General features: G+C 57.5%; 5 protein-coding genes across 19 annotated transcripts in view; 1 reads left to right on the forward strand and 4 right to left on the reverse strand.

Annotated features, from left to right (window-relative positions):
• Nucleotides 1-63: 63 nt before the first annotated feature.
• On the reverse strand, nt 64-5,865 carry LOC133492395 (5'-AMP-activated protein kinase subunit gamma-2-like). 4 transcript variants are annotated; one of them, XM_061804490.1, is made up of 17 exons: nt 5,442-5,862; nt 4,652-4,848; nt 4,462-4,559; nt 4,285-4,388; nt 4,039-4,211; nt 3,141-3,195; nt 2,947-3,056; nt 2,710-2,791; nt 2,587-2,645; nt 2,472-2,517; nt 2,342-2,396; nt 2,154-2,280; nt 1,895-2,060; nt 1,259-1,296; nt 1,049-1,195; nt 887-980; nt 65-795 (listed from the first exon to the last, which is right to left on the reverse strand). In XM_061804490.1, exons 2-17 carry the CDS (start codon nt 4,688-4,690, stop codon nt 344-346), a joined length of 1,845 nt encoding a protein of 614 aa, XP_061660474.1. In that variant the 5' UTR covers nt 4,691-4,848; nt 5,442-5,862; the 3' UTR covers nt 65-343. The 4 variants fall into 4 exon arrangements, with proteins under 4 accessions (XP_061660472.1, XP_061660473.1, XP_061660474.1 ...); XM_061804488.1 differs by having other exon boundaries at nt 64-795; nt 1,049-1,296; XM_061804489.1 differs by lacking the exon at nt 5,442-5,862 and having other exon boundaries at nt 64-795; nt 1,049-1,296; nt 4,652-5,168.
• A 696-nt stretch (nt 5,866-6,561) lies between these two features.
• LOC133492397 (zinc finger protein ZFP2-like) lies at nt 6,562-10,739 on the forward strand. Of its 3 annotated transcripts, none has more exons than XM_061804496.1 (5): nt 6,562-6,710; nt 7,336-7,432; nt 7,831-8,028; nt 8,104-8,400; nt 9,094-10,739. In XM_061804496.1, the coding sequence occupies exons 2-5, from the start codon at nt 7,360-7,362 to the stop codon at nt 10,389-10,391; spliced, it is 1,866 nt and encodes a 621-aa protein (XP_061660480.1). In that variant the 5' UTR covers nt 6,562-6,710; nt 7,336-7,359; the 3' UTR covers nt 10,392-10,739. The 3 variants fall into 3 exon arrangements, with proteins under 3 accessions (XP_061660480.1, XP_061660483.1, XP_061660481.1); XM_061804499.1 differs by lacking the exon at nt 6,562-6,710 and adding an exon at nt 6,726-6,951; XM_061804497.1 differs by lacking the exon at nt 6,562-6,710 and adding an exon at nt 6,726-6,947.
• Nucleotides 8,342-13,104, reverse strand: LOC133492401 (chondrolectin-like). Of its 5 annotated transcripts, none has more exons than XM_061804510.1 (7): nt 12,593-13,104; nt 12,133-12,308; nt 11,670-12,039; nt 11,555-11,605; nt 11,415-11,462; nt 11,251-11,338; nt 8,342-8,477 (listed from the first exon to the last, which is right to left on the reverse strand). In XM_061804510.1, the coding sequence occupies exons 1-7, from the start codon at nt 12,696-12,698 to the stop codon at nt 8,402-8,404; spliced, it is 915 nt and encodes a 304-aa protein (XP_061660494.1). In that variant the 5' UTR covers nt 12,699-13,104; the 3' UTR covers nt 8,342-8,401. The 5 variants fall into 5 exon arrangements, with proteins under 5 accessions (XP_061660494.1, XP_061660496.1, XP_061660495.1 ...); XM_061804512.1 differs by having other exon boundaries at nt 11,670-11,827; nt 11,930-12,039; nt 12,133-13,104; XM_061804511.1 differs by having other exon boundaries at nt 11,670-11,827; nt 11,894-12,039; nt 12,133-13,104.
• A 94-nt stretch (nt 13,105-13,198) lies between these two features.
• On the reverse strand, nt 13,199-17,750 carry galnt11 (UDP-N-acetyl-alpha-D-galactosamine:polypeptide N-acetylgalactosaminyltransferase 11 (GalNAc-T11)). 6 transcript variants are annotated; one of them, XM_061804503.1, is made up of 12 exons: nt 17,636-17,750; nt 16,401-16,699; nt 16,013-16,136; nt 15,775-15,941; nt 15,348-15,473; nt 15,013-15,262; nt 14,837-14,954; nt 14,480-14,632; nt 14,113-14,319; nt 13,943-14,047; nt 13,731-13,868; nt 13,199-13,439 (listed from the first exon to the last, which is right to left on the reverse strand). In XM_061804503.1, exons 2-12 carry the CDS (start codon nt 16,597-16,599, stop codon nt 13,299-13,301), a joined length of 1,728 nt encoding a protein of 575 aa, XP_061660487.1. In that variant the 5' UTR covers nt 16,600-16,699; nt 17,636-17,750; the 3' UTR covers nt 13,199-13,298. The 6 variants fall into 6 exon arrangements, with proteins under 6 accessions (XP_061660487.1, XP_061660489.1, XP_061660484.1 ...); XM_061804505.1 differs by having other exon boundaries at nt 13,199-13,436; nt 16,401-16,631; nt 17,584-17,741; XM_061804500.1 differs by having other exon boundaries at nt 16,401-16,631; nt 17,584-17,741.
• Nucleotides 17,751-17,925: 175 nt separating this feature from the next.
• LOC133492394 (histone-lysine N-methyltransferase 2C-like) overlaps nt 17,926-24,393 on the reverse strand; it is a 43,791-nt gene continuing 37,323 nt past the window's right edge. The window contains 20 exon segments of the mRNA XM_061804487.1: nt 17,926-18,724; nt 18,821-18,929; nt 18,998-19,071; nt 19,362-19,478; nt 19,542-19,743; nt 19,819-19,946; nt 20,910-21,046; nt 21,127-21,239; nt 21,375-21,706; nt 21,764-21,973; nt 22,041-22,233; nt 22,336-22,454; nt 22,673-22,852; nt 22,932-23,018; nt 23,310-23,407; nt 23,500-23,539; nt 23,626-23,751; nt 23,816-23,928; nt 23,997-24,175; nt 24,252-24,392. Of these exon segments, the coding sequence (XP_061660471.1) occupies nt 18,632-18,724; nt 18,821-18,929; nt 18,998-19,071; nt 19,362-19,478; nt 19,542-19,743; nt 19,819-19,946; nt 20,910-21,046; nt 21,127-21,239; nt 21,375-21,706; nt 21,764-21,973; nt 22,041-22,233; nt 22,336-22,454; nt 22,673-22,852; nt 22,932-23,018; nt 23,310-23,407; nt 23,500-23,539; nt 23,626-23,751; nt 23,816-23,928; nt 23,997-24,175; nt 24,252-24,392 (2,791 nt within the window). The 3' untranslated portion in view covers nt 17,926-18,631.

Here is a 24,393-nt window from a genome sequence, read left to right on the forward strand (position 1 = left end):
CTATTTGTCTCACCAATGAAGTCTTATAATCGTGCTTTTATGAACGGATTAGAGAGAACATGATGGAAAGTCGACTTTTTAATGGTTGGATGGAAATTTTCTTTCAGCTGGACCATCAAATTTGAACATGGACAATCTTCAATCGCATTCTTGTGACTCCCACTTGACTTGCGGGCAGGATGAGTTGTTGAGTGCAGCGGCGTTCAGACCGTAACCAGGACCAAGATCGTTGCCCCTCCCGGTCATGTTTCTTGTTCTGATTATGGTCGAGGTGGTGTACCTGATGCTGGTTTTGTTTCTGGTCATGGTCCTTTTCTTCTTGCCCAGTATTCTGGTCACGGTCCTAGTTGTGTTCGTTGTCGTCCTCCTGGTCCTGGTCTCGATGCTGATCACGGTCCTGCCTGTGTTGCTGGTCCTGATCATCAGTGTTCTGATCCTGACTGTGGTCCTGGTCCTGTTTGTTGTAGTAATTATGTTCTTGGTTGTGTTCCTGACCGCGGTCTCGGTCCTTTTCGTCCTTGTCAATTTTCTGGTCACGATCCTGATCCTGGTTTTGTTCCTTATTGCTGTCATGGTCCTGGTTGTGTTGGTTGTCGTTCTCCTGGCCTTGGCTGCGGTCCTGGTCCTGGTCCTGGTTCTGGTTATGTTTCCGGTCCCGATCAGTCTTCTGACCACGACTGTTGTCCCGGTCCCACTTTTGTTCCTGATCAGTGTTCAGATCCTGACTCTGGTCCCGGTCGTGTTCCGGATCGTCCTCCGACGGAGTCTGAAGAGAGCGGCCGTCCCTGAGCGCCCCTGAACGCGGAAACCAAAGCTGATCGCTATGGCAACCACACCCGGACTCGAGCTCCCGTGCGGTCCCGTGCAAACGTGCGTGCAGGCTTACCATCAGGACTCAAGACGAGCGCTTGAAGGATGTCCGACAAGGACACGATGCCCACGATACGAGACTGGCGGTCCACCGCCACCAACCTGTGAACCTGCACGCACACGACATCAGCCGGGCGAGGCGGCGGCGAAGGGCAAGGGCAGGGCAAGACGCCATCACCTCGGCCTTGACGATGCGGTCCACGATGGTCTCGAGCGTCTCCATCTTGTTGCACTTCATGACTCCCTCGAAGTGCTGGGAGCGGTGCCGGAGCGCCTGCGTGACCGTCACGTCCAGGTCGTCGTAGGTTTTCTCCGCCGCCAAGTTCTGAGGAACAAACCGCAAACGGTGAGCGCCCGCGGCCGAAGGAGGTTCGGCGGCTGTACTCACGATGACGTCGAACTTGGAGTAGATGTCCACCACTTGGCCTGTGTACACACAAATATGGACTGTGTACTTCATGTCCGGCTGTGCTGAAAAAGGGTGATGGATAAAACTTTCCATCTTTTATTTCAACGTGTATTTTGTTTTTCACTCCAATTCTAAAGAGCTTCAATGATTTCTGGATTCTGGCAATCCGGGTTCGGGACGGTCCCTCGCGCCACTTTACCAAATTTGACAAGGACGGTCGCTGTGGGTCAGGGATCCGTTCTTAGGTTCCCACGTCGTTTCCAGGCCGCCGCACTGTGATTGGCTGCTGTGCCCCTGTAGAACCGGCCCTCCTCCTTCCAGTAAGCAACTTTAAGATGTTTCCCACCAAAGTGAACCGTGGCAGACTTCTTTGTCTTTACTTTGTACAAATGTGATGGAAACGCGTTTGCGTGGGTCATCTCGTCGAGAGCCCGCGGGAGCCAATCGTGTCGCGTGTTAATGCGCCACGGAATCAAAAATGTCATCAGACGGCGAATGGCAAAGAAGTCCCACTCCTATTTGCATACTTGCACTTGGGCGGGATTTTTTTGGAACTTCAACTCAAGGTTGTCATTCGCTCAGGTTAGGGTGAGGGTTAGCGTGTGCGGCGGTTACCATGGTGATTGACGACGGGCAGGGCGGAGACGCGGCGACGCCTGAAGACGGACAGTGCGGCGATGAGGGGCGTGTCCGGGTGGATGAAGGCGATGTCGGCGTACGTGCCCACGCCCGCTTCCTCCAGCGTCTTCTTCATGAAGGCGGGTTTGGGCATCTCGCACAGCTGACGCACACACAAACGCACGCGGGGCTGACCGAGCGCTCCGCGGCGCCCCCCGCGGGCGGGCGGGCGGGCGAGCGTCCGCCGGCCACTCACAAAGAGCTGCAAGAACTTCAGGATGCGTTTGTGCGTCAGGATGTAAAGCGCGTTGCCAGTGGAGGGGTCGATGACGGGAAGACGGTGGATCTTGTTCCGGATGAGCGACCGCACCGCGTCGAAGATGCTGAGGCGGAGAACGCGGGCGTCAACTTCCTGTTTGCGGGGCGCGCGCCCGCAGGGCATACCTGGCGTCCGGCGAGATGCGGACGAGAGGCTTGAAGGTCTCCTGCAGGTAAACTTCTGTCGACGCAAAAAAGACTCGTCTGCTCGTGTCAAGCCACCGACCGCCGCGCGCACGTCGAAATAGACGACAACCTCTCCACGTCTCGATCTTGTGTTCCTCCAGCTCGTAAATCTGAACCTGCAAAAGAACGCGGTTGACGAAAGGCGTCAGCTGGGTTGAAACGCCGCGGGTTAGGCTTAGCGTTACCATGGGGGACTTGTAGTATCTGGTCAAGATGTTGATGAAGTCGGTGATGGTCAACATTCCTGAAAGGAAGAAGCAGAAGCGGCGTCAGGAGGCGGACGGACGTGCGTCTGGCAGCGCGCGTACCAACAAAACTTTGTTTCTTGGTTTCCCACAGAGGAGCCGCCCGGACTCCGTTAGCGACCAGAGCGAAGAAGGCTTTCTTCACCTGCGGCAGAAATGCCCGTCAGTCGCGTGGGCCGTTTCTGACGTGGGCGATATGGCCACCGGTCGGTCCGGCAGCCCGCGACAAAAAGCCGCTTTGGCGATGACCCGAGACAACCTCGACAGGTCGACGGCGTCGGGCGACCCCGGGACCGTCACCTGCAGCGTGGTGTCAAAGACGACCAGCTTGGAGCTGGTGGGCACGATGTCGTAACACTTGTGCGACTTCATGAAGCGCGTGTAGACGTCCCTCTCGGAGTCCGCACACGCTGACGACACACAAAGGTTTTTGTCAAAAACAACGCGGAAGGAAAAAAATGTTTCGGCCAAAGAAGAAAAGCCAGGTGTCGTACCGCCGTCGTCCACACGGCGCCGCCGCTGAGGGCCTCCCCCGTCGTCGTTCCCCTCCTGCTGAACACATTTTGAAGGTCAGCAGAGTTCAGAGCAGCACGTGCACGACGTGATTTCCTTGCGCTAAATAATAACGTCTATTTTGTGCAAATGTTTGGCCCGGCCGGGGGCGGCGGCCGGCGGCCCTGAGTCGCCACCCGTCGGGTTCCTTCCCTTCCGCCAGATGGCAGAAGCTGCAGCCGAGTCGTGCTGAGTTGATTTTGAAACGTTGACGTGGTGAATTTGGACCTGCAGTCGAGCGCAGGCCTCAACTGCGTGTGATGCGCGGTGACGTCACGTCGTCGTAGCCGCCTACGTCATCGTGACGACACAGATGTCAGCGAACACCGACCTGACCGTCCTCGGACAAAATAGAAAAGAAAAGACTACAACGAGGTGGAGCAGAGGGTCGGGTCCGTCGCTAATCGTCGCCGTCCGTGTTTTGTCTGGAAAGATGCTGGCGCGCTCTCAGGGGCCGTCAAGCGCACAAACACGGCGCACATCCGCCCGGGATTTTCGCAATAAAGGCATTTGGCGACTTCCTTCCGCCATTTCAAGCGTTCACGTGCGGTGGGCCCGTCGCTAGAGGGAGACACAACACGGAGGCGCAACCAATGTGGGTTGGAATCCCGCCTCGCCCGTGTTCTCCCCGTGGTTTCTTCCGGGTAGGCCCAAACATGCAAAACTGAAGACTTGAAGTCGCCCGTGCGCATGCTCCTTTGTTTCTACGTGCTCTGCGATTGGCCGCTTGCCCCCGAAGTCAGTTGGGATGGGCACCCGCACACCCGCGACCCTCGTGGGGAGAAGCAAAGCACTTCCGTCGTAGCTTTTGCATTTCGGGTCCAAACAAAAGCGTCGCACCTGTCCGCCGAGACGAAACGGCGGGGCTAAAGGCGTCAGGTGACGGGCGTCCGGGGGTGCCGAGAAAGATCGCAGACGTCTGGGCTCCGCGGCGTACGTCTCCAGGCGGAAGGCGGCTGCCCTCCCGGGGCCCGGAGGGGGCGCGGAGGGGGCCGCGCATGACAGGCTGAGCGCTGGAGGAGGATGAAGGTGAAGATGCAGGAATTGGATCAGCTCTCACGCACACACGCATGCATACACACTCACTTCTGGTTTTACTCCTTTTGTTGCGTGAGAAGAATTTGACGGAGGTAGACGTTTGCTGGTTCGATTCCCTGCAGGCAGCCCTGAACATCCCACTGAAGCTCGATCTGCCGCACACACACAGACACACGCATTCCTGGTGTTGGCGTGTGACGTCACGTGCCAACCAAGCGTGTTTACCTCCGTGTGGTGGGCGGGGATTCCGCGCTGCTTTTGCCAGGAGTGGGCGTGGCTTTCGCTCTCACCCTGAAGAAGTTGCTGCTGCCGTTTGTCTCCCCCTGCAGGTCGACAGACGTACGACGACATCATCGGGCCGTCGCCAACCCGCGGCGGCGGCGGCGTCCCCCCCCGCCAACCCCCGCTTTTGAACCTTCCTGACGTCGTCCTTGGCTCCGGTCGGGAAAGACATTCCTAGCGCAACGATGTCCTCGTCATCATCAATTCTGAAGACGGCACCCGATCCAATCTCTCGCGTCGTCGACGTGTTTGCGGACGGCCTCCGAACAACGAAGAAGCGGAGCACGGAAGCCCAGGCCAGGTGGCGTCTTTCAACCGTCAACCGGAAGCCTGCGTCCCATTTGACATTTCATTTGGGTCACTTTGCCAAAAGCAGGTCAAAAACTGGATCAGCCAAAATGTTCTTCAGCTAAGTAAAGACGGGAGGATTAGGAGGAGATCCAGGTGAAAAACTTTTCTTGCAGTCCACGCAGATTTGCTTGATGACTTTTCCCGTCTGGAATTTGGTTTCGGTTGCCCGTCGCCGTACTAAAGATACTGGAGAGAAAGTCGAGACAATTCGCATCCGGAACCAGTTGAAGTCAAGACAAATTTGGATTGAGATTTCCTAATGCGCAACAAAATGACGCGCTGAGCCGCAGCCGTGGCCCGGAGAGTCCACTAGGTCACGAGTTCAGTGGTTCTCAAACTCTGGGGGGGGGAAAAAAAAAAAAAAAAAAAAAAAAAACAAGAACCGTAACGACCAAACTTGAAATGCCAATTAAAAAAAAAAGAGAAAGTCTTTTTATCATTGTGAGCGTTAACACTGCGCATACATACGTATAGGGGAAAAGATCCAGAAAACTGTATTTCAGATAAATGTTCAGTAAGAAATATACTTCAATGAAATGTTAAAACCAAGCCCTGAAAAGATGAATACGTACGTTGTCCGCCTGTGGCGCGCAAAATCGTCCCAAGCGCGAGCGGATGGCGGCCTCCTCGGGGCGCTCGCTCCGGTGCCGTCGTCCGTCGTCCCGGTGTCAGCGCCGCCTCCCACTTTTGGCTTACTTTGGTCCACGCGCGGCAGCCAACGGCCGTCTCGCAAAGCCCAAAAGTTGCCGTCGTGGGCGAGGTCCCGCAGGGCGGCCGCCGCGGCCTGGAGGACGTTTGAAGGTCCTCCGAGAAGAAACACAAACACGACACGCAAGATGCCCGCCAGATTGTCTTGTTGATGCCGGAGGGCGGCTCGGGTGTCGACGTTCGGGTTGCGCGGGATCGGCAAACCTTTCTCACGACACTCGCGTCACGTCATCAGAAAATGTGACCGTGAGACGTCGAGGGGAAAGGACCCCCATGCCCCTCCCCCCGCCCGCACTTCCTGTCCTGTCCTGTCCTGTCCTGTCCTGTCCTCCCTTGTCCTGTTCCTCCTTCACAGGGCGCACGCAACTTCCACATTGAAGTTTGCTTTCTTGTAGATATGAAATCATTGACTTGACTTTCTTCATGCATTCTTGTTGTCTTTTTCTCTCACCCCTCCGGAAATGTTGTTCCGTTCCACTGATGGACTCTGACCCTCGACAGAAATACAAAGCAATTTCAGAGGAAGCTCAAAAACTTGGTATCGTCACGTGAATGAGGTTACTTTGACGTCATTTTATCACGTTTCCACGTTATCATGTGCGTTATCGTCACGTTGTTGCATTTTGTTGTTTTCTTCTCATGCTCTGGTGTCATTTTCGCGTCATCTTGCTGACATCTTGTTTTTGTCCTGTCGATGATCCAACATGAGCTCAACAACGTTTTTGAGTTTTCAACAAATTCCGTGTGACCGGCGGTGACGTCATTACGGTGCCTTTTGAATATTCGGCCCTGGGAGCGTGTGAGTGTTTTCAAATGGATTTGCGAAGAAGAAGAAGAACAAGAAGAAGCGTCTGCTGTGGTGAAATTCCCTGGAACGTTTGAAATGCAACACTGGCGACATTTGAAACGTTTGTTTGGGAGGAAGTTGACGCCAGGGCAAAAAAAAAAAAAAAAAAAAATGGATTGCCGAGCCACGAGGGGGCGCGCGATTCGGCTACCTTCGGAGAAACCACTTCCGGCAGAAGAGGAGGAAAAAAGAAGAGGCAGAAGACGAAGAAGTCAAAGGCGACGAGGAAGTCAGACTTTGCTGCCGCCGCCGCCGCCGCCGCTTCTGCGCTTTTCCCACCTGAAAAGTAAACTTCAATCTTTTTCTGTCGCTCACAATTGGACACGTACGGAAAAGCCACAAGTTAATTTGCTTTCCTTGCTAATGCGCGGCGCGTGAGCACGAAGCCCCTCGTCCGCAAGTTGACTTTTTCTCCGTTGAATTTGTCTTGGGCTCGACGTGCGACTTTCTTTTGGACCTCGGAACACTTTGGGAACGCTCAGCAAAATTCGAGCGACTCAGCTGACGCGTGTCACGTGACCACGTGCGTTCGTTCGTTCGTTCATTCATTCAACAATCAGACGTGCTTGTTTCGCGTGGACGTTCACAATGTAAAGATGCGCGGCAGGCACAAGGTGGGCTCGACGAGACCACCATTGACCGCTTCCACGTCCACTAAGAGGCAAAAGTTTCGAACTTTGTCACGCTTCCCTTTGCAAGGCGTTTCCAAATTGAACGTTGGTCATGTACATGTACAAAATGCATTCGTAGCGGAATAATTGGCAGAGGTGACGGGGCCGAACCACGGAAATCAGCACGAGTCCCCAAAGGATTTTCAAAAGCCTCCGTGAAAACGGCACTTTTAATTGGATCCCAGAACTCCACACTTGAGCGCCATTCCCCTTTCTTTTGTTTTGTTTTGTTCTCTGCAGAATCGCCCCGTTTGCTTCCCGCAGATGAACCGCAACCGATCGGAGCGAGCTTCCTCCCCTTTAGATACCGAAGATGGAAGAGAAAATATGTGCAAAGGTAAAGAAGCGCAGACTGCTGTAAAGAAACTTTTAAAAAGATAGTAAAAAAAATTTAGGAGTCGGACACAATTTTCGAAATACCATTGGGCACATTTTTTTTTTAATTTGTTTCTCAAATAAATGACTTTCAAAGTTGCAAAAAAATGAAGTCAATATAGTTTGATACGTCGCTGATGAAGGTTATGACAAATATGATTTGTGGTGGCGCCAGTTTGCAGCCCCTGTCACCTCTTCCGTTATTGTTTTTTTTTTTTTTTTTTTTTTTTTTTAATTCCACGCTGTGATGCGTTCCAAAGGAGCGAAATGCAAACACTTGTCGTTGTGAACAAGGAAGGGAAAAGGTCAGGCAGGGGTCACCGCGATCTCTTAATGCATTTGTGTCCTTTCCCGTCGGAGGCGGTGCCGTGGCGGCGCCCCCTGAAGGAGGAGATGAGCTGCACGTCTTGGTGGTGAGGTGGCGCGAAGTGGGCTGCCAATGGGAGGCGCCGGCGGGCGCGACCAGCGAGGTCGGCTGTCAGAGCGACGTCGCGGAAAGTCGAGACGTCGCCGTGCAGGCGGACGTGCTGACTCGGCGCTTGTGCTGGCGACGCACAGGTGACGGTGGAGGGAGGGGACGGGGGCGCTTCTCCCGACGTCACCGAACGTGACGTCCCGCTTCCTTTCTCGAAGGCGCGTCGGGGGCATCGGCTCGCCGTCCGGCGCTGCGAGCCGGAAGCGAAATGTTGAGAAACGCTGCCAAAATGGAGGCGGCTTCCCCCTCGCCACCGCTGTCTGTTACGCGGCCGCAGAGGGTTCGACGTCCTCCCAGGTGGCGAGAAGACCTGCAGACGACGACGACGGCGTCGTCCGAACCTCCGTCTGGAGGGCCGGAGGCGGACCGGCAGGCGTGCGCCTCGACGGAGGAGGAGGAGGAGGAGGAGGAGGAGGAGACGACGACGACGACGACGGCGGCGGCGGCGGAGGGAGGTCAGGAGGCCTTTTTACTTGTGGCGTACTCTCTGGAGTCTTCTTGCTTGTCAGACCATCCCCGCAATAGATGAATTCTGAAAAGTAGCAACCGACACAATTTTCTGTCTCATTTCTACAAATTTTCAAACTCGTTTGTACCCTAGTGGTGCTTCCTTACTAATTTCACGTCTAAATGAGCTCTCATTTCTGGTTATCGTAGTGACTCCGTTGCGGTGATGAGAATTTGAGATCAAAACTTCCTGTCCCGCCCAAAAGTGATTTTGGACCGAAAAAGACTCGTCACTGAGGTGTTTGGACGACTGTAGCGCGGAAGTTAAGCGAGATGGCGGCGCCCGTGGTCGTTGACCGTCACCGGAGTTCTAGGCCGGGTTCCGCCTACAAGTCGAGCGGGACCGGTGATGGCGCGCTTGTACTTTTTGCGTGCTCGTTTATACACGCGCTTGATTGGCCGCAGCCGCCGGGCCTGCGAGGTAGGACCGGATACTCGTTTTGGAGCGTCAGGTCCCAGACGGAAGCCCGCGTTGGCATCGCGGGCCCGGATCGCTCCATCGCAAGGTCTCCGCTTCTTTAAAACTTTGCTAAAGTCGTTGGAAGTTGCCAAAGTCCCAAAAACCGTCAGTCTTTGTGCAGCAGGCAGCCAACGGGTGTGGCGTCGTCGTCGCCCACGTGTGCCTTCTGCTCCGTCGTCAGGTGCGGCGGCGGAGAACCTCGTGTGCGACGTCTGCGGTCAGGTCATGAAGAACAAGTCGAGCCTGGCCCGCCACTCCTTCATCCACACGGGCCAGAAACCCTTCGCGTGCCCTCTGTGTGACCTTCGCTTCAACCGCCGCGACAACCTCAGCCATCACGTCAGCCGCCTGCACCCGGGGGGCGTGGCCCGGCGCGAGCGGCGGCGCCCGGCCCAGACGTGGCTCTGCGACGTCTGCGGCAAAACCTTCAGGTGCAGGTCGGCGCTCAAGACTCACGAGGTCATCCACCTGGGGGTCAAACCCCACCGCTGCGACCTTTGCCCTAAGGCCTACATGCGCACCAACGACCTGGAGCACCACAAGACCACGGTGCACGGCGACGGCGACGGGGAAGACGACGCCCGGCGCCGCTCGGGCTCCCTGTTGTGTCACTTCTGCGGCAAAGAGCTGAAGTTCCGCTCGCAGCTCGCGGCGCACCTCCAGACGCACACGGATGAGCGGCCGCACCTCTGCGACGTCTGCGGGCGCAAGTTCTGCCGTCGCTACCAACTGGAGCGCCACAAGCTCCTGCTGCACGCCGACGGCGCCCCCTCCTCCGCCGCCGCCGACGGCTCGCTCTCGTGCAACGTGTGCGGCAAGCGTCTGAAGACCGAGGCGCTCCTCGCCGCCCACTCGCGCGTGCATTCGGGTGACAAGCCCTTCCGTTGCGGATTGTGCCTACGCCGCTTTGTGCGCCTCGCCTGCCTCAGGCAGCATCACGCCCGCGTTCACCTCAAGGAGGGCGGCAGGGCGGCGGCGGCGGTGCGCGCCGCTAGCCCGCGCGCCCCCAAGGCCTTCCCCTGCGCCACCTGCGGCAAAGTTTTCAAGTTCCAGTCGCTGTTGAACAATCACGCGGCCGTGCACAGCGACGAGCGGCCGCACGCCTGCGACTTCTGCCCGCGCCGCTTCCGCCGTCTCGGCCACCTTAAGAGGCACCGACGGGTGGTCCACCGCGACGGCGCCCGCCTGCCGCAGACCTTCGTGTGTCACATCTGCGGCAAGGACAAGAAGTGCCGCTCGCAGCTGGCGCGCCACGTCATCATCCACACGGGCGAGCGCCCCTTCGCCTGCGACCTGTGCGCCGCGCGTTTCAATCGCCTCGGCAACCTGAGGCAGCACAGGAAGCGCGTGCACGGCGTGGACCGCCCGCCCGAAGACGGCGAGCCGCCGCCGCCGCCGCTCTTCCAAGACCTCGACCTCGACGTTGACCTCGCCTTCAAACGAGAAGAGGTTGTGGCTGTGCCCGCGGGTGACCCATAAATAATAATCGGAGGCTCGGCAAGAACGCCCACCGTCATGCGCGGCCCAGCCGAGGGGAGGGGCGGGGCGGGGCGCGCCCCGGACCGGCGCCTGACCAATAGCGGCGCGCGTAGAAGCGAAGCCGGCTGATTGGGACGATTCCAAAAGAAATGTTTTCACGTGGCCGCTCCGAGCCGGGACTCAAACCCAGAATCTGTCGACGACGAGAGAGCCGTACTCGCTAATTCATTTGTCCAAAGATGCACAAAATTGGAATCAGTCCTTTAGAAGAGTCACACGGTTGCAACTTTTATTTGAACTTTTTGAATCTGATGACATCGTGATGTTGAAATAAAGGACGCTACTGACTCCGCCCCCTTGATTGATTGATTGATTGACACCCCCCCCACCACCACCACCACCAACGCCGCCCGGATGCGGCATCACTGCTCCACGACGCCACCTTTGGCCGTCTTGGAGATCCAAAAGCTGGCCCGCCTCGTCGCCGGGCTGTGGGAGGAGCCACGGGGATAACGTCACGTTTCAGAACACGCCCAAACTTCGCTGACAGTTGCAAGTTGAAAAGCTCCTTTTGGTTCCTCAGCGTCCCAGAACGAGTCAGCAGGTACTGGCAACGTTACTCAAAAGACTTTTTGGCGGAATGCGCTTAACTTACTTTGTTACTTTAGTTCCAAGTCGTCGTCATCACATTGACTTAGTTACTGCGACCGCTTTCAAAAGGAATGAAGTAACTAGAATCACATGACTTTGGCTCCCGTGAATGGGTGCAATGGTGGAACTTTCCAAAAGCAACTGCGCCCCCCCCCCCCCCCCCCCCAATCGCGTCGCCATTTTTGGCATTTGAGCGAAATTTCAGGACCTTCGGCCGAGCGCGTGGAAGGCGACCAGCAGGATGAGCGGCAGGACGGAGATGGCGCAAACGCTCGCGTACAGCAGCAGCAGCGTGCCTACGGACGCAAAAGTTACTTTGTCCGTTACCAGTTACCATGGGAACCACCTCTTTGGTGGTGTGCGTGCGTGTACCTGAAGACCCGCCCGAGGTGACCTGGCGACCTTCATCCGGTGAGCTCACTACACGCACACACAATGAAAACGTGCAAACGCAAGAAAACGATGAAGAGGAGGCGCAGGCGCAGTCACGCGCGGTCATCGCTCCGACCGACCTGAGCCCCGCCCACCGGCCGTGGCGCCGAGCTCCTTCTCCGGGTGGCGCTCTGCCAAAGACGGGAAGAAAAACCTGTGAGGAGGAAGACGACGACGACGACGTAACGTTCGAACCTGGCTGATATTCGCAGATGAAATTATGTTTCATGGAGCATCGGTCGTCGTTCCATCGGTAGAGGTAAGCCCCGCCCACCCCCGGAAGCGCACCCGGCTGGTGGTACATCGCCACGCACGACTCGGCGCCGCACGACGGCTCGTCCGAGTACCAGTTCCTGCGGACAAACGCCACTTCCGCGTCGTCATCGTCACCGCCAGCGCCCGCGCGCGCAAAGTGAGACCTGAAGGACGCCGCGCTGCCGTCGCTCCACTTGTACCGCCGCGGACAGGAAGCGACGCCGTCGGGGGGGTTCTCGTCCTCCTCGTCCACGCGGGTCAAACCGATCCAGAAATCTCCGTCTGATATTCCCGAGCCTGAGCGCAACTCCTGCACGGTAAAGACGGCGAGCGAAAGGTGAGAGCCGGCCGGGCCCGGCGACGCCACTCGCTGGATTTCGGGTTCAACTGAGAAGAAAATGACCTCCAGTAGCCTCTCGATGTGTCGTTGTTCTTGTAGCGTGCCGATGCTAACGAGCTCGCCGCCATCCGTGTGACACGCGAGCTCCGCCTCCCTGAAGTCGACGCGGCTGGACACGTGGTGGAAGTGCGCCATTTTGTAGCAGGCTCGCCCGGCCCCGGCCAAACACACCGTCTGACCTGCGGGGACGCGTTCGCCGGTGACGTCATCGACATCATCATCATCGTGCGTATCCGCCGCCGCACGCGATTTCTGCAGCGTCGTCACTTTGCTGCTCAACGCGCTCGAAACCTTCTCGTGCGCGTGTGTGCGCGTGCGTTCCATCCATCCAGCGATGTTTAGAACACGCAGCGGATGTATGAATTATGTTATGTATGGATGCCTCGCTCACACACACACACACACACACGCGCACACAAAAACGAGGACGCACGGATCACAAAGATTTTCGTGGGGAACTCACCGCTGAGCACTCTTCCGCCGCAGACCGCCGTGACCGCGCCCAGGACCCACAACCTCAGCAGGTCAAAGGTCATCTCTTTTGAAAACGTTTCAAAATAAGAAATCATAACGCGTCCGTCGCCGTGTCTTCTTTGTGTGCTGCCGATGCACTGCGCCGGCCGGCCGGCCGGGGAGGCGGGCCGCTCGCTAGCCCCGCCCTCTTCAGCCCCCCCCCCCCCCGCCACTTAATTTAATTGCTTTAGTGGGGCAGCAGCCAATCGAAGCAAACGCTCAATCAATATCTTTTCCTTTGCAGGACAAAAACTGATGTCATAAGAGGAAAATATTCATTTGGATGGGACAGAAAGTCACTTTTTTTTTTTTTTTTTGGGTGAAGCTGAGCAATTAATAAATGAATAAATTGATCCACTGCAGGCCCAAAAAGCGCAACGCAAAGGCGACGCCACGCCCTCGTGCGGTCGAGCAGAATGGCCGTCGCCACGGTTACTGCACGCGGCGCTTCCTCGCACATCAATTCGTATTTCAAGAATCCGGATGGCAAAATATCGCACGCGTGTTTGGGGCCGTCGCATCTGCACATTTGAGCCAATCGCAGGTGAGGGCGAAATAAACTTTCAATCGTTTATTTACAGGAAGCCTCCGTGGCCAAAAATGTAAAAAAACAAATAAAAGGGTCTTAAAAAGCAGCGGATCGTCAGGCGACCGCGTCACCGTCCGCCGTCCTCCATCCTCCATTGCTGCGGCTGCGAGGCGTCGCATATCGCCATGGCGACGTGACCTCTGACTCCCGGCGACCGCGCGGCCGACAGGCACTGACCGACGGACACCTGGTACACGCGCGCCGGCTTCTGGGGGAACACACACACGCACGCACGCACGCTTGCGTCAGTCTTCGTGCGGACATCAAAAATGGCATCCGTCCGATCGAAAGGAAGAAAGTACTGCGATCCAATCACGACTTGACAAGCAAAACGGCCAATTATCCGCTCATTAGCATATTGACAAAGAGCAATCTGGACATCACAAGACGCCTCAGAAGAACCGCGTACAGCATCAATAAGACGGGCCCCAAGAAAGACCCTTGGAGAACCCCACGGGAACGCACGTCTATTGAGGATGTGCGTGCGTGCGCGTCTCACCCCCAGACTCCACTGCTGGGACCCCCCCGACCCGTGACACTTCATGAGCCTGGGCGGGTCAGAGGTCCTGACCTCCGACACGTCCAGACACAGCAGGTTGGACAGGATGAGCTGACCTTCGTCGTCGTACGTCCACTCCTTATATACACACAGACGACACGACATCACGACATCACTTTTCATAGCAATAAGACATTGCCATGAAAGGTCACCTGTTCGGGGTCGCCGGGGTCACACGGTCTCAGCACGACGGCGCCGCCCTTCTGGCTGACCCGCGTCTGCGCCACCAAACACCGTCCGCTCGCCGCATTATGCAGCTGAAAGCGGAAGCGTCTCTCTTTTACTTTGCCGGCCGAGAACGGTGACAGAGGTCAAAGGTTACCCGTCCTCTGCGCAGCACCCGGGGTCGTGCGGCTTTTTTGTCGCTAAGCAACGGCGGCGCCTGCAGCTTGTTGTCGATTTCAGGGTAGACGTTGTCCAGGTACCAGCGGAACGAGCGGCACTGCAGACGTTTGCGCAGCGCCAGACGCTCGCTGACGTCGCCGAAGCCGCGGTCGCGCAGCTCGGGACGCAAGGACAGGAAGTGCTCCTGCAAGACACAATTTGCTCGCTCGCTTTGTTGTGGTCATCTCGTTTGTGTTTCGGAGACGTTCCCTCCCTGCTGTTTACTCGTCACAGCAACCATCGTCCACTCGCTCAGATGCCTGGTTGTTATGGCAACGCTGGCCCGGACACGCAAACACGCCTACCTTGTAGTCGTCCATCCAGACGTGAGCCAGGCGCAGGGAATTGTGGGCCATGGTGTCGTGGCCCCCCGGGGAGCCGTAAGGTCGCCTTTTGCGGAAGATGTGGCCGACGCGGGAACACGGGATGATCAGCAGCTGCCCGCCGCACATCCAAATCTGACATGCGTGCGCACACGTACATGCTCATCAGCTAAGGCAGAACAAACGGGATCAAGCGCCATGGCCCAAAGGTCGCGGTCGCAGTCGCAGTCGCGGCGTGCAAAACCGGGACCGGACCATCCCGATTCAAGGGTCGTTTGCGCCGGTCTTTGCCATCGCGCATCCGCGTCGGATCGGGAAAGGACGAGCGGTCTCCCTCACCCGGAAGGAGATCTCCAGGTTCTCGCCCCCCCAGATGTCCATCCCGGCGTCGTACTGGCCCAGCTCGCCGAAGTACTTCCTGTCCATGGCGAACAGACCGCCCGCCATGGTGGGAGACCTGGGAAAGGGGCCGGTCAGAGGCGCGACAGCCGATCCCGGGCCGGCGCCCTCCTCACCTGATGGGGGCGACGGCTCCCCGGGGCCCCGCCGATTGGGCGGCGGGCACGGGGTCCCACTTGAAGTGCAGCCCCCAGTTGAAGCCGCCGCGAACGACCGGGGACGGCGAGTAGACCAGCGTGTCGGCGGAAATGATGTCGATGACGGGACAGACCACAGTGTGGCGATCCGCCCGGACGGCCGCCAACAGGGGCTGCAGCCACACCTGGTTTACCTCGCAGTGACTATCCAGAAAAACCAGAACCTCACCTGGGGGTGGGCCCGCACACACACACACAAGTTGAAGGAAGCGCCGGGACGCGGAAGGTCATCAGTCAGGGGCGTGGCCGCTCACCGCTGGCGTGGTTGGCGCCTATCATGCGCCCGCGGATGAGTCCTTCCCTTTTCTGGTTCCGGACCACCCTGACGTTCCGGGGCAGCTGTTCTCGGACGTATCGGTCCAGGTCCTCCTTCAGCTCGACTGCACGGACGAGCAAATTTCAATCAATCAATCAATCAATCCGTCCGTCCGTCCGTCTTGTACGGCTTATCCGAGTTTGGCCCGCGGCTAAAGCGGGGCCGTCCAGACCGGTCGCGGTCTCTCTGGCGTCGACTCTGCGGCCGGACTGGGAACCGACCCCTCCCCGATACGGGACCTTGTGAGTTTCGTCTACGCAACCTACGTCTCCTTTTTCTCGTCTGGTACGCTTTTGTCACACGGCGCCACGATGCAGACGGAGCGCACCTCGACGTTTATCTGTGAAGTGCTACCTTCAGCTTACCGAGCTCGCTGTGGTCATCCACCAGGATGATTTCGTGGAGGAGGCGGGCGGGGGTCCGGTCCAACACACTGTGGACGGTCCTGGTGAGAGCGGAGACGGCCTCGTTGTAGAAGCAGATGACCACGCTGGCGGACGGCAGACGGTCGGGGTAGGCCTCGTCCCCGCACCTGCAGACCAAAGCGGCGATCTTCAGTCCGCCGCAACCCCCCCCCCCGCGTGAGGACCGCGGGCCTCTCACCTCTGGTCTCTGGTGTCAGGCAGCTGGCGGTGAGGACCGATGCGACGCGAGATGAGCACGTTGAAGGCGTGTTGATGGTAGCCCGTGTCTCGCACTTCCTGGTCGGCCTCATTGAAGATCATACCTGGGACGGACGGACGGACGGACGGACGCACACAAGTCTCAGGCGGGTCGTCGCCGCGGATCCAAACTTTTCCCCTCCGATCGGTGGCAAAGTTTCACTACGGCACGGGAGCGCGGGGTGGCCCGAGGGTTGGGGGTTCCCCCCTGTCCCGCTTGACGCAAGTAGTGTGGCTGCGATTTCAAACGTCCGCGTCGGCGACACTCGTTTGGGGCCGACGGAGACGTCGGCTTTTCGAAACAAACCCCGCCGGCCGTGTTCGCTCACCCATTTCCGGAGAGAACTCGACGGCGGCCCCCCGCCGCCGGGCCGGCTCCCCGGCGACGTCGCGGCGACGCGGTCCCACGGGGGTCCTGCCGAGGCCCAGATCCGCCGTGGACGAGAAGTAGAGGAAGAGGAGCAGGGTCCACGCGGCCGACGTCACCACGCAGCCGCAGCAGAAGTAGCGCAGCGGGACCGGAGCCATCGGGGCGGGCCCAGCATCGCTTTACATCACACCTACGCGCGGCAACGCATTCGGTACGTTACGGCGCTCCCGCCGTGGCTCAGCGTTTGGCGACAACGAGCTCAACCGGAAGACAAAATCAAAAGGCAGAGAAGGTCTCCTGTCTGTCTGTCTGGTCTGCTGAAACGTTTTTCTTGCAGGATCGAAGCTTGAAATTCGCTACGACACAGAAGCTAACCTTCCATTAGCCCGTCTTGTGCGTTACATGCTCGGAAGCGGCACCGCGTCCAACGACAACAAAAAAAGACTTTTGAATGAAGAACGTTCGGCCTCTTGAATACTTGAAAAACACAACAGTCATGTCCAATTTGGACTTCAAATAGGAAGGAAACTTTCTGAAATGCAACCTCAAGGTTGGCGGTTTACCAAATTGCCGTGTTGCACATTGGAGCCTGATAAAAAGTTGCTGATCTCAGATTGTTCTCACGTGTCCAGACGGACTTTGTTTGACGACGGCACACCAGAAGGACAACATCATTTTGTTTCTAAAAACCGGAAGTGCGCTTTCCTCCTCGAGTCGATCGTGACTGATTTCTCCATCACTTTCCGAGGTAAAGTCACGTGACGGTGAAGCCTGTCGGATTGCTGCACATTGATGGCAGCATATGTAGAGTTTTTGAAATTAATTTAGAAAATGTTGTTGACGATCTCTCTCGTGTGACGAGGTCAGTTCATCAAATGTTTTCCAACTTTCCCTCGACAACTGATATTCAGCCATTTCTGGAATTGGCGGCCGTCATAGTTTTGATGTGAAATATTCAGCCAATATTTTTGAAGGCGTTACCGACCGACTGAAGGCCAAAATATTTTCGGTTTTTGACTTCGCGGCTGTGTGTGTGAACAACATTCATTGATTGGTCGTTACGTGGACGGACGTGCCTGCGGTCACATACGTCGATCGATCGATCGATCCGGCATGCATGATTTTGTAATCATTGCCCTAACCTGATAACGGAACGCAGCTCGTCGAGAAGGCCGACGAAGTGACGCCACTCACCGGCGTCCGACAAGACGACGACTCAACATCTGCTGCTCGCCATCACGCGCGCACACCGGAAATACGTCGAACTGGTTGTGCTTCCGCCCACTACTTTCACAATAAAACAAATCCTCCACGTAAAACGCCCCCCCCCCCCCCCCCCCTTCAAATGAAAGAACATTCCCAGTTGCGGGGGAGCCGGACTATAATCGGCCCACCCCTGCCCGGGTCCGGTTTCTCGACGCCCCCCCCAACAACAAAAAAATAAGGTGGCAATTGTGCCGTTTCGCCAGTAGACGGCAGTGTTGATCTCGGGTGAGAGTGCTCTTCGGAAAAAGCTATTCATAAAATAAGCAGTTATTACTTCCTCTATCATTGACCAAAAATGAAATTTAGCATGAAAATCGTTCAACATTCCTGGATGTTTGGTCAGGTGTCCGATTAATGTCGCACAATTTTGGCGACGTTGGAAAGAGGAGAACATGCAAACTCCACACCGGCGGGATTTGAACCCTGGACTTCGGAACCGCGAGGCCAATGCTTTGCAGCTGGCCACCGTGCCGGCTTATACAAAAATATAATAATTCTATTTCCGACCCCACCTCGACGACTTTTCCCAGCCCGCTTTGGACTCGACGCCATGTTGTTTCAAAATGGAAAATATTTTATTTTTTGTAAATGTTGATAAATCAGGTTCCACAACATCCCCCAAAACATAATTCATTTCATCATTCTCACAATGTCAAGTTAAAAAAAAAAAAAAAAGCTGGGGGGGGCGTGGCCACAAACAACTCAAACTTGAAAATAAACGACCTCTCGTCCAAAGTGTCAAGTCTTTTTTTTTTTTTTTTTCTCCTTACACGCCGGCACCCAAAACAAGTGAGTGTGATTAGAAAATAAGCTCATTTAGTAATAAATACAAAACCAAAAGTTATTTTACACAAATCATCTGCTGATCTTTGTACACATTTACACACAGAGGACCAGCCTCTCGCCCGGCAATGGAACTCGCGCTCAATTCATCCACTTGCGACAGTTGAAGGCGCCGCAGTGGCACGGAATCTTGTGCTGGTCGTCCTCCAGGTCGAACTTGTAGTCGTAGGACAGCTGACAACGGACGGACGGACGGACGGACACGCGGGCGGCACGTTCAGTAAGCGTGGCGAGGGAGGGCCGCAAAGGATGACGGGTAAGGTGGCGTACCTCCTCTCCCCTCTGGATGCGTCGACAGGAGCTGATGATGATCTTGTTCTCCTTGTCCACGCTCACCACCTCCGTGATGCAGTTGGGCGCGCACGAGTGGTTGATGTACCTGCGGACGGACCCGATCAGAAAGAGGCCGCGGGCGGGCCGACCGACCGACGGCGGCGCGTGGCGCACCTGGCGGGTCCTCCGGTGATGGTGGCGTCGATCACGTGATCGTTGTCGATCCGGAACATGTAAACGCCTCGGTTCTACGCGCACACGACAGGGGTTAGGAGGCCGGAATCGGGTTTGTTTCTTGTGAAAATCTGGATCGGGATTGAAACTTTTGACAAATGTTACATGCAAATCGTCGTAGATTTAAATTTAAGACTTCTGATTTCACATTCAAACAGATTTCGGGTTACCTTTCGGGGAAACGTGCCAAAAATCAGTCGGCCGTCCCTGAAGCGGCGATCGGCATCCGGGCCGAACCGAGCTCAGCTAAGCTAAGCTAAGCTAAGCTAAGCTAACCTAAGGCGATTGGCTGCCGTGGGGTCACCTGACTCTCGTAGAGTCTCTCCTTGCGGTTGGCCACTTCGCTTCGGATGATGGCGCCGATGTACTCGATGACCATGGTGCACTTCTCGATGTCCCTGGCGGCGTACAGCCCCAGGCCCTGCGCACAGCCGGCAAATGACGTCCTGCCTCCGTCGTGACGGCGGCGGGGGCGGGGCCTCACCTGGATGCGGGATCGCGCCAGGTAGACGTTGGTCTTCCAGTCGGCCTTCATGCGGCGGTACTGCGCCAGTTTGGAGTGGCGTCCCTGATGAGCGCCCGCCACCGTCTCGCCCGGCGACAGCGAGATGACGCCCGGGACCGGACCCACGATGGAGCCCACCGAGCCCTGGCACCTGGGAGCCGCGCCGGCGGGCAGGTACGGCCTGACGGCGAAAGGTCACGGGGTCACGGGCCGCAAAAGGTTCACGCGCCTTGGGGGGTCGCGCCGCACTCGCTACCTCTTTGCCGCGCCGACTTTGGGCTCCGAGCGGGCCGAGCCGGAGGGGTTGAAGGCCAGCGGCCACTCCATGAGCGGGTTGCGGCCGTAACGGAAGGTGTAGCGCTCGCACGCCTCCACTCCTGGCAACTGCACACGCACAGCCAACAGGAAGTGACGCGCGCTAGCTTCTCGCCAGACGTGCGGCGAACCTCCGGCAAATTCATTTTCATCACCAATTCATGCTTTGGAGGACTTATTCGACCTCACACGGTCCCAATCCTCCAAATTTCCGGCTCAACAGTTAACATTCAGAATTCTGACGATGATGATTCCATTTCATCGAAACACTACATCATTGGAAAACGACATTTCCCACCGATATTACGAAGCAAATCAATTATTCTTTTTTGGATCTTTTGATATGAAAGAAGTTGAGGTTTCTGAATAAAGGGATGGAAATGACTCCAGCGGTACCTCCTCCACTTACCAAACGGATCCGTTACGGAACTCAAATTTCTCGTTACCTGAAGAGCATTTTAGCAGTTCCAAGACCCACCCAAGAATAATAAAAATGATATTCATTTAAAAACACGAAGAAAAGCGAAAGGAGGCGGCAAACGTTTGACAGCCGACAGAAAACACACGCGGAACGTGCGCGACTCAAGTTGAAAGAAAGTTGAACTTTCCCAACATGCGTTGGCTCGTGACAGCGCCAGTCAAGTGTCCGAGGGAAACCAAATGCATCATGGGTAAAGAGTGGCGTCCCTCCTACTCAATCAGATACCGACCGGGAAGATGCTACGGCGATAGCCAATGGGAGAGCGGCGCCACACAAACCACGATTTACGTTCAGGGGAATTTGGGGAATCCGCTGCTTAATTTTTGCCTTTAATATCCAGAATTTTCCTTTCCCAGGAGGCCTTTCTCAACGGGAATTTTTCGATACTACAGACGATCGTAACAAGAGGTACCGCCGGATTTTGGGACGCGAGCCACTGCAAAAACGGGCAGACGAGCGGATCGCCAAAACGCCGCCTGCCACGCGCGCCCTCGAGATCGAGCGCGGGAGAGGTCGCCCCAAAGACAGACGGCGGAAGAGTTCCCACGCACAGACTCCACGATCCTGCTGACGGCCGAGGCGCTGAGTCCAAAGAGGTCTTCCCCTTTCAGGAAGTCCGGGAAGAGCTTGAGAGTTCCGCCGGAACTTCGGAGGCGCGCCACCGGTTCCAGGATTTGCTCCCACACGCCTGCAGGGGGCGGCGGTCAGCGAGCGGGGGGGACACCGAGCCGGCCGACCGACCGACCCGACGGCGGCGGCGGCTTTTACCTTTGGGCGTGGACGCCGTCAGCACGAGGTCGTCGTAGCCCTTCTCCACCACCTTGACCTTGAAGAGGGGCCGGGCGTCGTGCTCCTCGATGAAGCACATGTACTTGCAGCGCCTAAAGGTCAAGGGTCAAAGCGGGTCAGCGCGGCGCCGACGGCTTCCCAAAGTCAATTGCGAGCCGCAAACAAAAAGTTTTGCAGACTTACAGCCAAAAGGCAAACATTTGGAAAGATAGTCGGCGTGGCGTCACCTGTTGCCGTGGCGCATGCTCCAGTAGATGCGGTCGGCGTGGTACCCGACGGGGAAGATGGCGTCGGCGTCGTGGAAGGCGTTCATCTGGCGCGGGAGGAGCCGCCCCACGGCGCAGAAGAGGAGGCTGCCCACGCGGAACGTGTGGCCGGCCTCGCCGCGCTGCACCATGGCCGCCAACTGTCGCGCCTCGTCGCGCTGCACGTAGACGCGGCGGAAGACGGCAAAGCGCCGCAGCTCCGAGTCGTAGGGGTCGCGCGGGTCCGGCGCCGAGGGCGGGGAGCCGGCGGGGCCCGTCCGCGGCCGGTGAAGCTGGCACAGCATGGTCTTGTCCTGCGACGCATGGAGTGGCGGTCACCTACAAGTCGCAGGCTTTCGTGCCAGTCTTACCTTGAAAAAGGTGCAATGTGCCCTGAGCGCGCACGTGAAGTGGTAGGTGTTGGCGCAGCGCAGCCGATTGCAGCCGCTGGTGGCGCCCGTCTGCTGGCAGTGGGCGCAGCGCAGCGTCAGACTGCGGCGCAGTGCCAGCTCCACGTTGATCAGCGCGCCCGCCTGAGTCTCGTACACCTCGCTGGACCAGAGGGCGCAGTTCAGGTGCACCTGAGGGAAGCCGCCACCTAGCGTGAGCGCTCGAGCGCGACGCGCCGGCGCCACGCCGCGCGCTTACCCACAAATCCAAATCCAGGTTGAGCAGTCTGGCCGGTCCGTCGGTTTCTCCGTCCCCCTGCTGGTGGCAAAAGCAACACCTTCGCCGGTCGGCAGGAAAGGGGTCGGGCCGTAGACACGCCCCCAGCTTCTTCAACAACACGTCCGCTTCCTCCTCGGTCGGCATGGCGGCTGCCTTGTCGGAAATGGGACCCCTGGTCCGGACGAGAGAGCTTTGAGACCCAACGGGAGAAGCGGGTGCCTAGCGCCAACCGACGTAAGCATGACGAGGGTGTCCGTCCTCATTTTGGGGTCACCTGCTCAGAGCGACGTTGACGTTCCAGCGGCGCCACCGCGAACCCTTCACCCGCTTGCCGGGCAGCGAGCCGTCGCCCTCGGAGAAGGCGTAGGGGCGGGGCTTCAATTTCACTTTCACCTGTCAATCGAATCAACCGATCAGCCGGTGACATTCGAGAAAAGTCGTCTCCACTTCCTCAGGAAGCAAAATCAATTTGCTTGGATTTGCGGTTAAAGCAGCACCGCGCCGGCAAAGTCCGAGGTACCCCGCCGACGGACCGTCGTTTTGAGGTCCTTCCTCCGTGCGCTGGTTCATGTACTTCAAATCGGAGCAGGAATCCGAATAACGTCGCCCACCTTGAGGCCGTCCGCGCGGGGTTTGGTCTCCATGGTGACAGCGGACGCCGGCGGGAAGCGGAGAGGCGGGGACGATCCGGCGGTCCGGGCGGGGGCCGTCGGGAGCGAGTGCACGGCGATGGACGACATATTGTTGGCGTAGCGGTGCGGAGGGGACGGAGGGGGGCGCTGGTCCGCCGGCTGAGAGCGCAACAAATACGTCGCGTCGTCAATAATTGGCGGATTACGAACGTCTGCCTTCGGAGGAGACGTCTCTCACCCGGTCTGCGGAGGCGCCGCTCTTTGGACCTGACGAGTAGAGAGCCGAGCAGTCGGCGCTGCAGAACAGCAGACCCGAGCGAGCCTCCTGGAACGCAAAGACGGCGTCCACGTCTGATTGTCCAAAGTTCGGCCCGCTGCGCGTTTGTCATTGGCCGCGTGCTCCAAAAGTTAAACCGATTACATTCGTAACAAACAACAAAAACTGGAAATGATAACAAATACACAACTAAGAATAAAAACTTTTGACACTTTTTTTTTCTGTAAACCTTTAAGTGCACAGAAATTCTCAATAGGTGCCCCCCCCCCCCCCCACATTGTTCCCCTCTTTTTCTGGGGGCCCTTAGTGGGCGACATTTGACCCCCCCCGGCGTCCCACCTGTTTGGCTTCTTTGACTTTTCCCAGAAGCACTTTGCAGAAGCTGCATGACGGCGGCTGAGAGATGGCGCCGCGTTGGATGGGGTCCGTCCTCACATCTAGACCAAAAACCACTTCATGGGTCAAATGATAGACACACACACACACACAGCAAGCTCCATCCAACAGGTGCAAAAGTATGTTCACAGACCAGCTGGTGGCGCTGTTCTCTGCTGCCTGCTGCTTGAAGTCTACACACACACAAACATTCCTATTTTTACGATTCTTTCCTCACAACGATGAGCGCATTTATGTGCCCGAAACTGAACGAAGGGACCTGAGGTGGCGCCGAGACTCCGTCCGTCGGGCCCGTCGGGGCACACTGGGCGCGGCTCAGCCGGTAGTCGATGGAGGAGGGCACCCGCAGCAGCTCGGCCACCGCCGCCATGACGCCAGGAACATTCTGGAAAGACGGCCACGTCGTCGATGACGAAATCGGCGGCTCGCGAAAGGCGCGTGGGGTTTACCTGGGAGCCTGTCGGGTTCAAGGTAATCGCTATGGTGACCAAATCTGTTTTGGAGCAGACGGGAGGAGCCGGATGGTCGGGCTCAGTCTTGACTTCCCGCTTCAGCGCAGAGCCTGAAGACGGCCAACGAGAGAACGACGTCAGGCGCGGACAGCCGCCGACCACGGCGACGGCGACGGACCTTTGCCCCAGGAGCAGGGCACGATGGGAATGGGCGGCGACGGGCAGGGGGACGGCGCCTCGGTCTTGACGAAGGACAGGTCGGGATATCTGCTGACCTCCGCGTCGGCCACGCTCTCGGGCGACGACGACGGCACGAAACCGTCCGGACTGTCGCACGGGGGCGACGAGTCCCGCACGCTGAAGCGAAAAGTCGCAACGTGAGCGCCGTCCTTCCCTTCGCCGGGACGGCAAACGGGAGAGAAGGAGACCTTACCGGAGTTCTTCCTGGTTGTTGTGCGGCGGCGTGGGGAGGGAGGCGGGCACGTCCACGGCGCTCCGGTCAAGATCTGGCGGACGGGACAATGAGATCGCGCCACGAGGTCACCTTGCGCTAAAGGCAGGCCCAGGCGCACTCA

This window comes from Syngnathoides biaculeatus, chromosome 19 (genome assembly GCF_019802595.1).
Source record: "Syngnathoides biaculeatus isolate LvHL_M chromosome 19, ASM1980259v1, whole genome shotgun sequence".
In the NCBI taxonomy this organism is placed as follows: Eukaryota; Metazoa; Chordata; class Actinopteri; order Syngnathiformes; family Syngnathidae; genus Syngnathoides; species Syngnathoides biaculeatus.

Bases quoted from the DNA above. Each gene is read 5' to 3' on its own strand.
- LOC133492395 (XM_061804488.1), bottom strand. From the start codon at position 4,690: ATGTCTTTCCCGACCGGAGCCAAGGACGACGTCAGGAAG. The intron at 4,212-4,284 runs GTGAGTGTGTAT...ATCCTCCTCCAG, and splicing joins CAAAAGGAGTAAAACCAGAA to CGCTCAGCCTGTCATGCGCG. The intron at 1,297-1,894 runs GTAACCGCCGCA...GTGTGTACACAG, and splicing joins GCCCGTCGTCAATCACCATG to GCCAAGTGGTGGACATCTAC.
- LOC133492397 (XM_061804496.1), top strand. From the start codon at position 7,360: ATGAACCGCAACCGATCGGAGCGAGCTTCCTCCCCTTTAGATACCGAA. The intron at 7,433-7,830 runs GTAAAGAAGCGC...TTCCCGTCGGAG, and splicing joins AAGAGAAAATATGTGCAAAG to GCGGTGCCGTGGCGGCGCCC. The intron at 8,029-8,103 runs GTGACGGTGGAG...CCTTTCTCGAAG, and splicing joins CTTGTGCTGGCGACGCACAG to GCGCGTCGGGGGCATCGGCT.
- LOC133492401 (XM_061804508.1), bottom strand. From the start codon at position 12,453: ATGGAACGCACGCGCACACACGCGCACGAGAAGGTTTCGAGCGCGTTG. The intron at 12,040-12,132 runs GTCATTTTCTTC...TTTACCGTGCAG, and splicing joins ACATCGAGAGGCTACTGGAG to GAGTTGCGCTCAGGCTCGGG. The intron at 8,478-11,250 runs GTCCTGAAATTT...GCTACTTTTCAG, and splicing joins TTCCACGCGCTCGGCCGAAG to AATTCATCTATTGCGGGGAT.
- galnt11 (XM_061804503.1), bottom strand. From the start codon at position 16,599: ATGGCTCCGGTCCCGCTGCGCTACTTCTGCTGCGGCTGCGTGGTGACG. The intron at 16,137-16,400 runs GTGAGCGAACAC...CGTCCGTCCCAG, and splicing joins CGAGTTCTCTCCGGAAATGG to GTATGATCTTCAATGAGGCC. The intron at 15,474-15,774 runs GTAAGCTGAAGG...TCGTCCGTGCAG, and splicing joins GGATGACCACAGCGAGCTCG to TCGAGCTGAAGGAGGACCTG.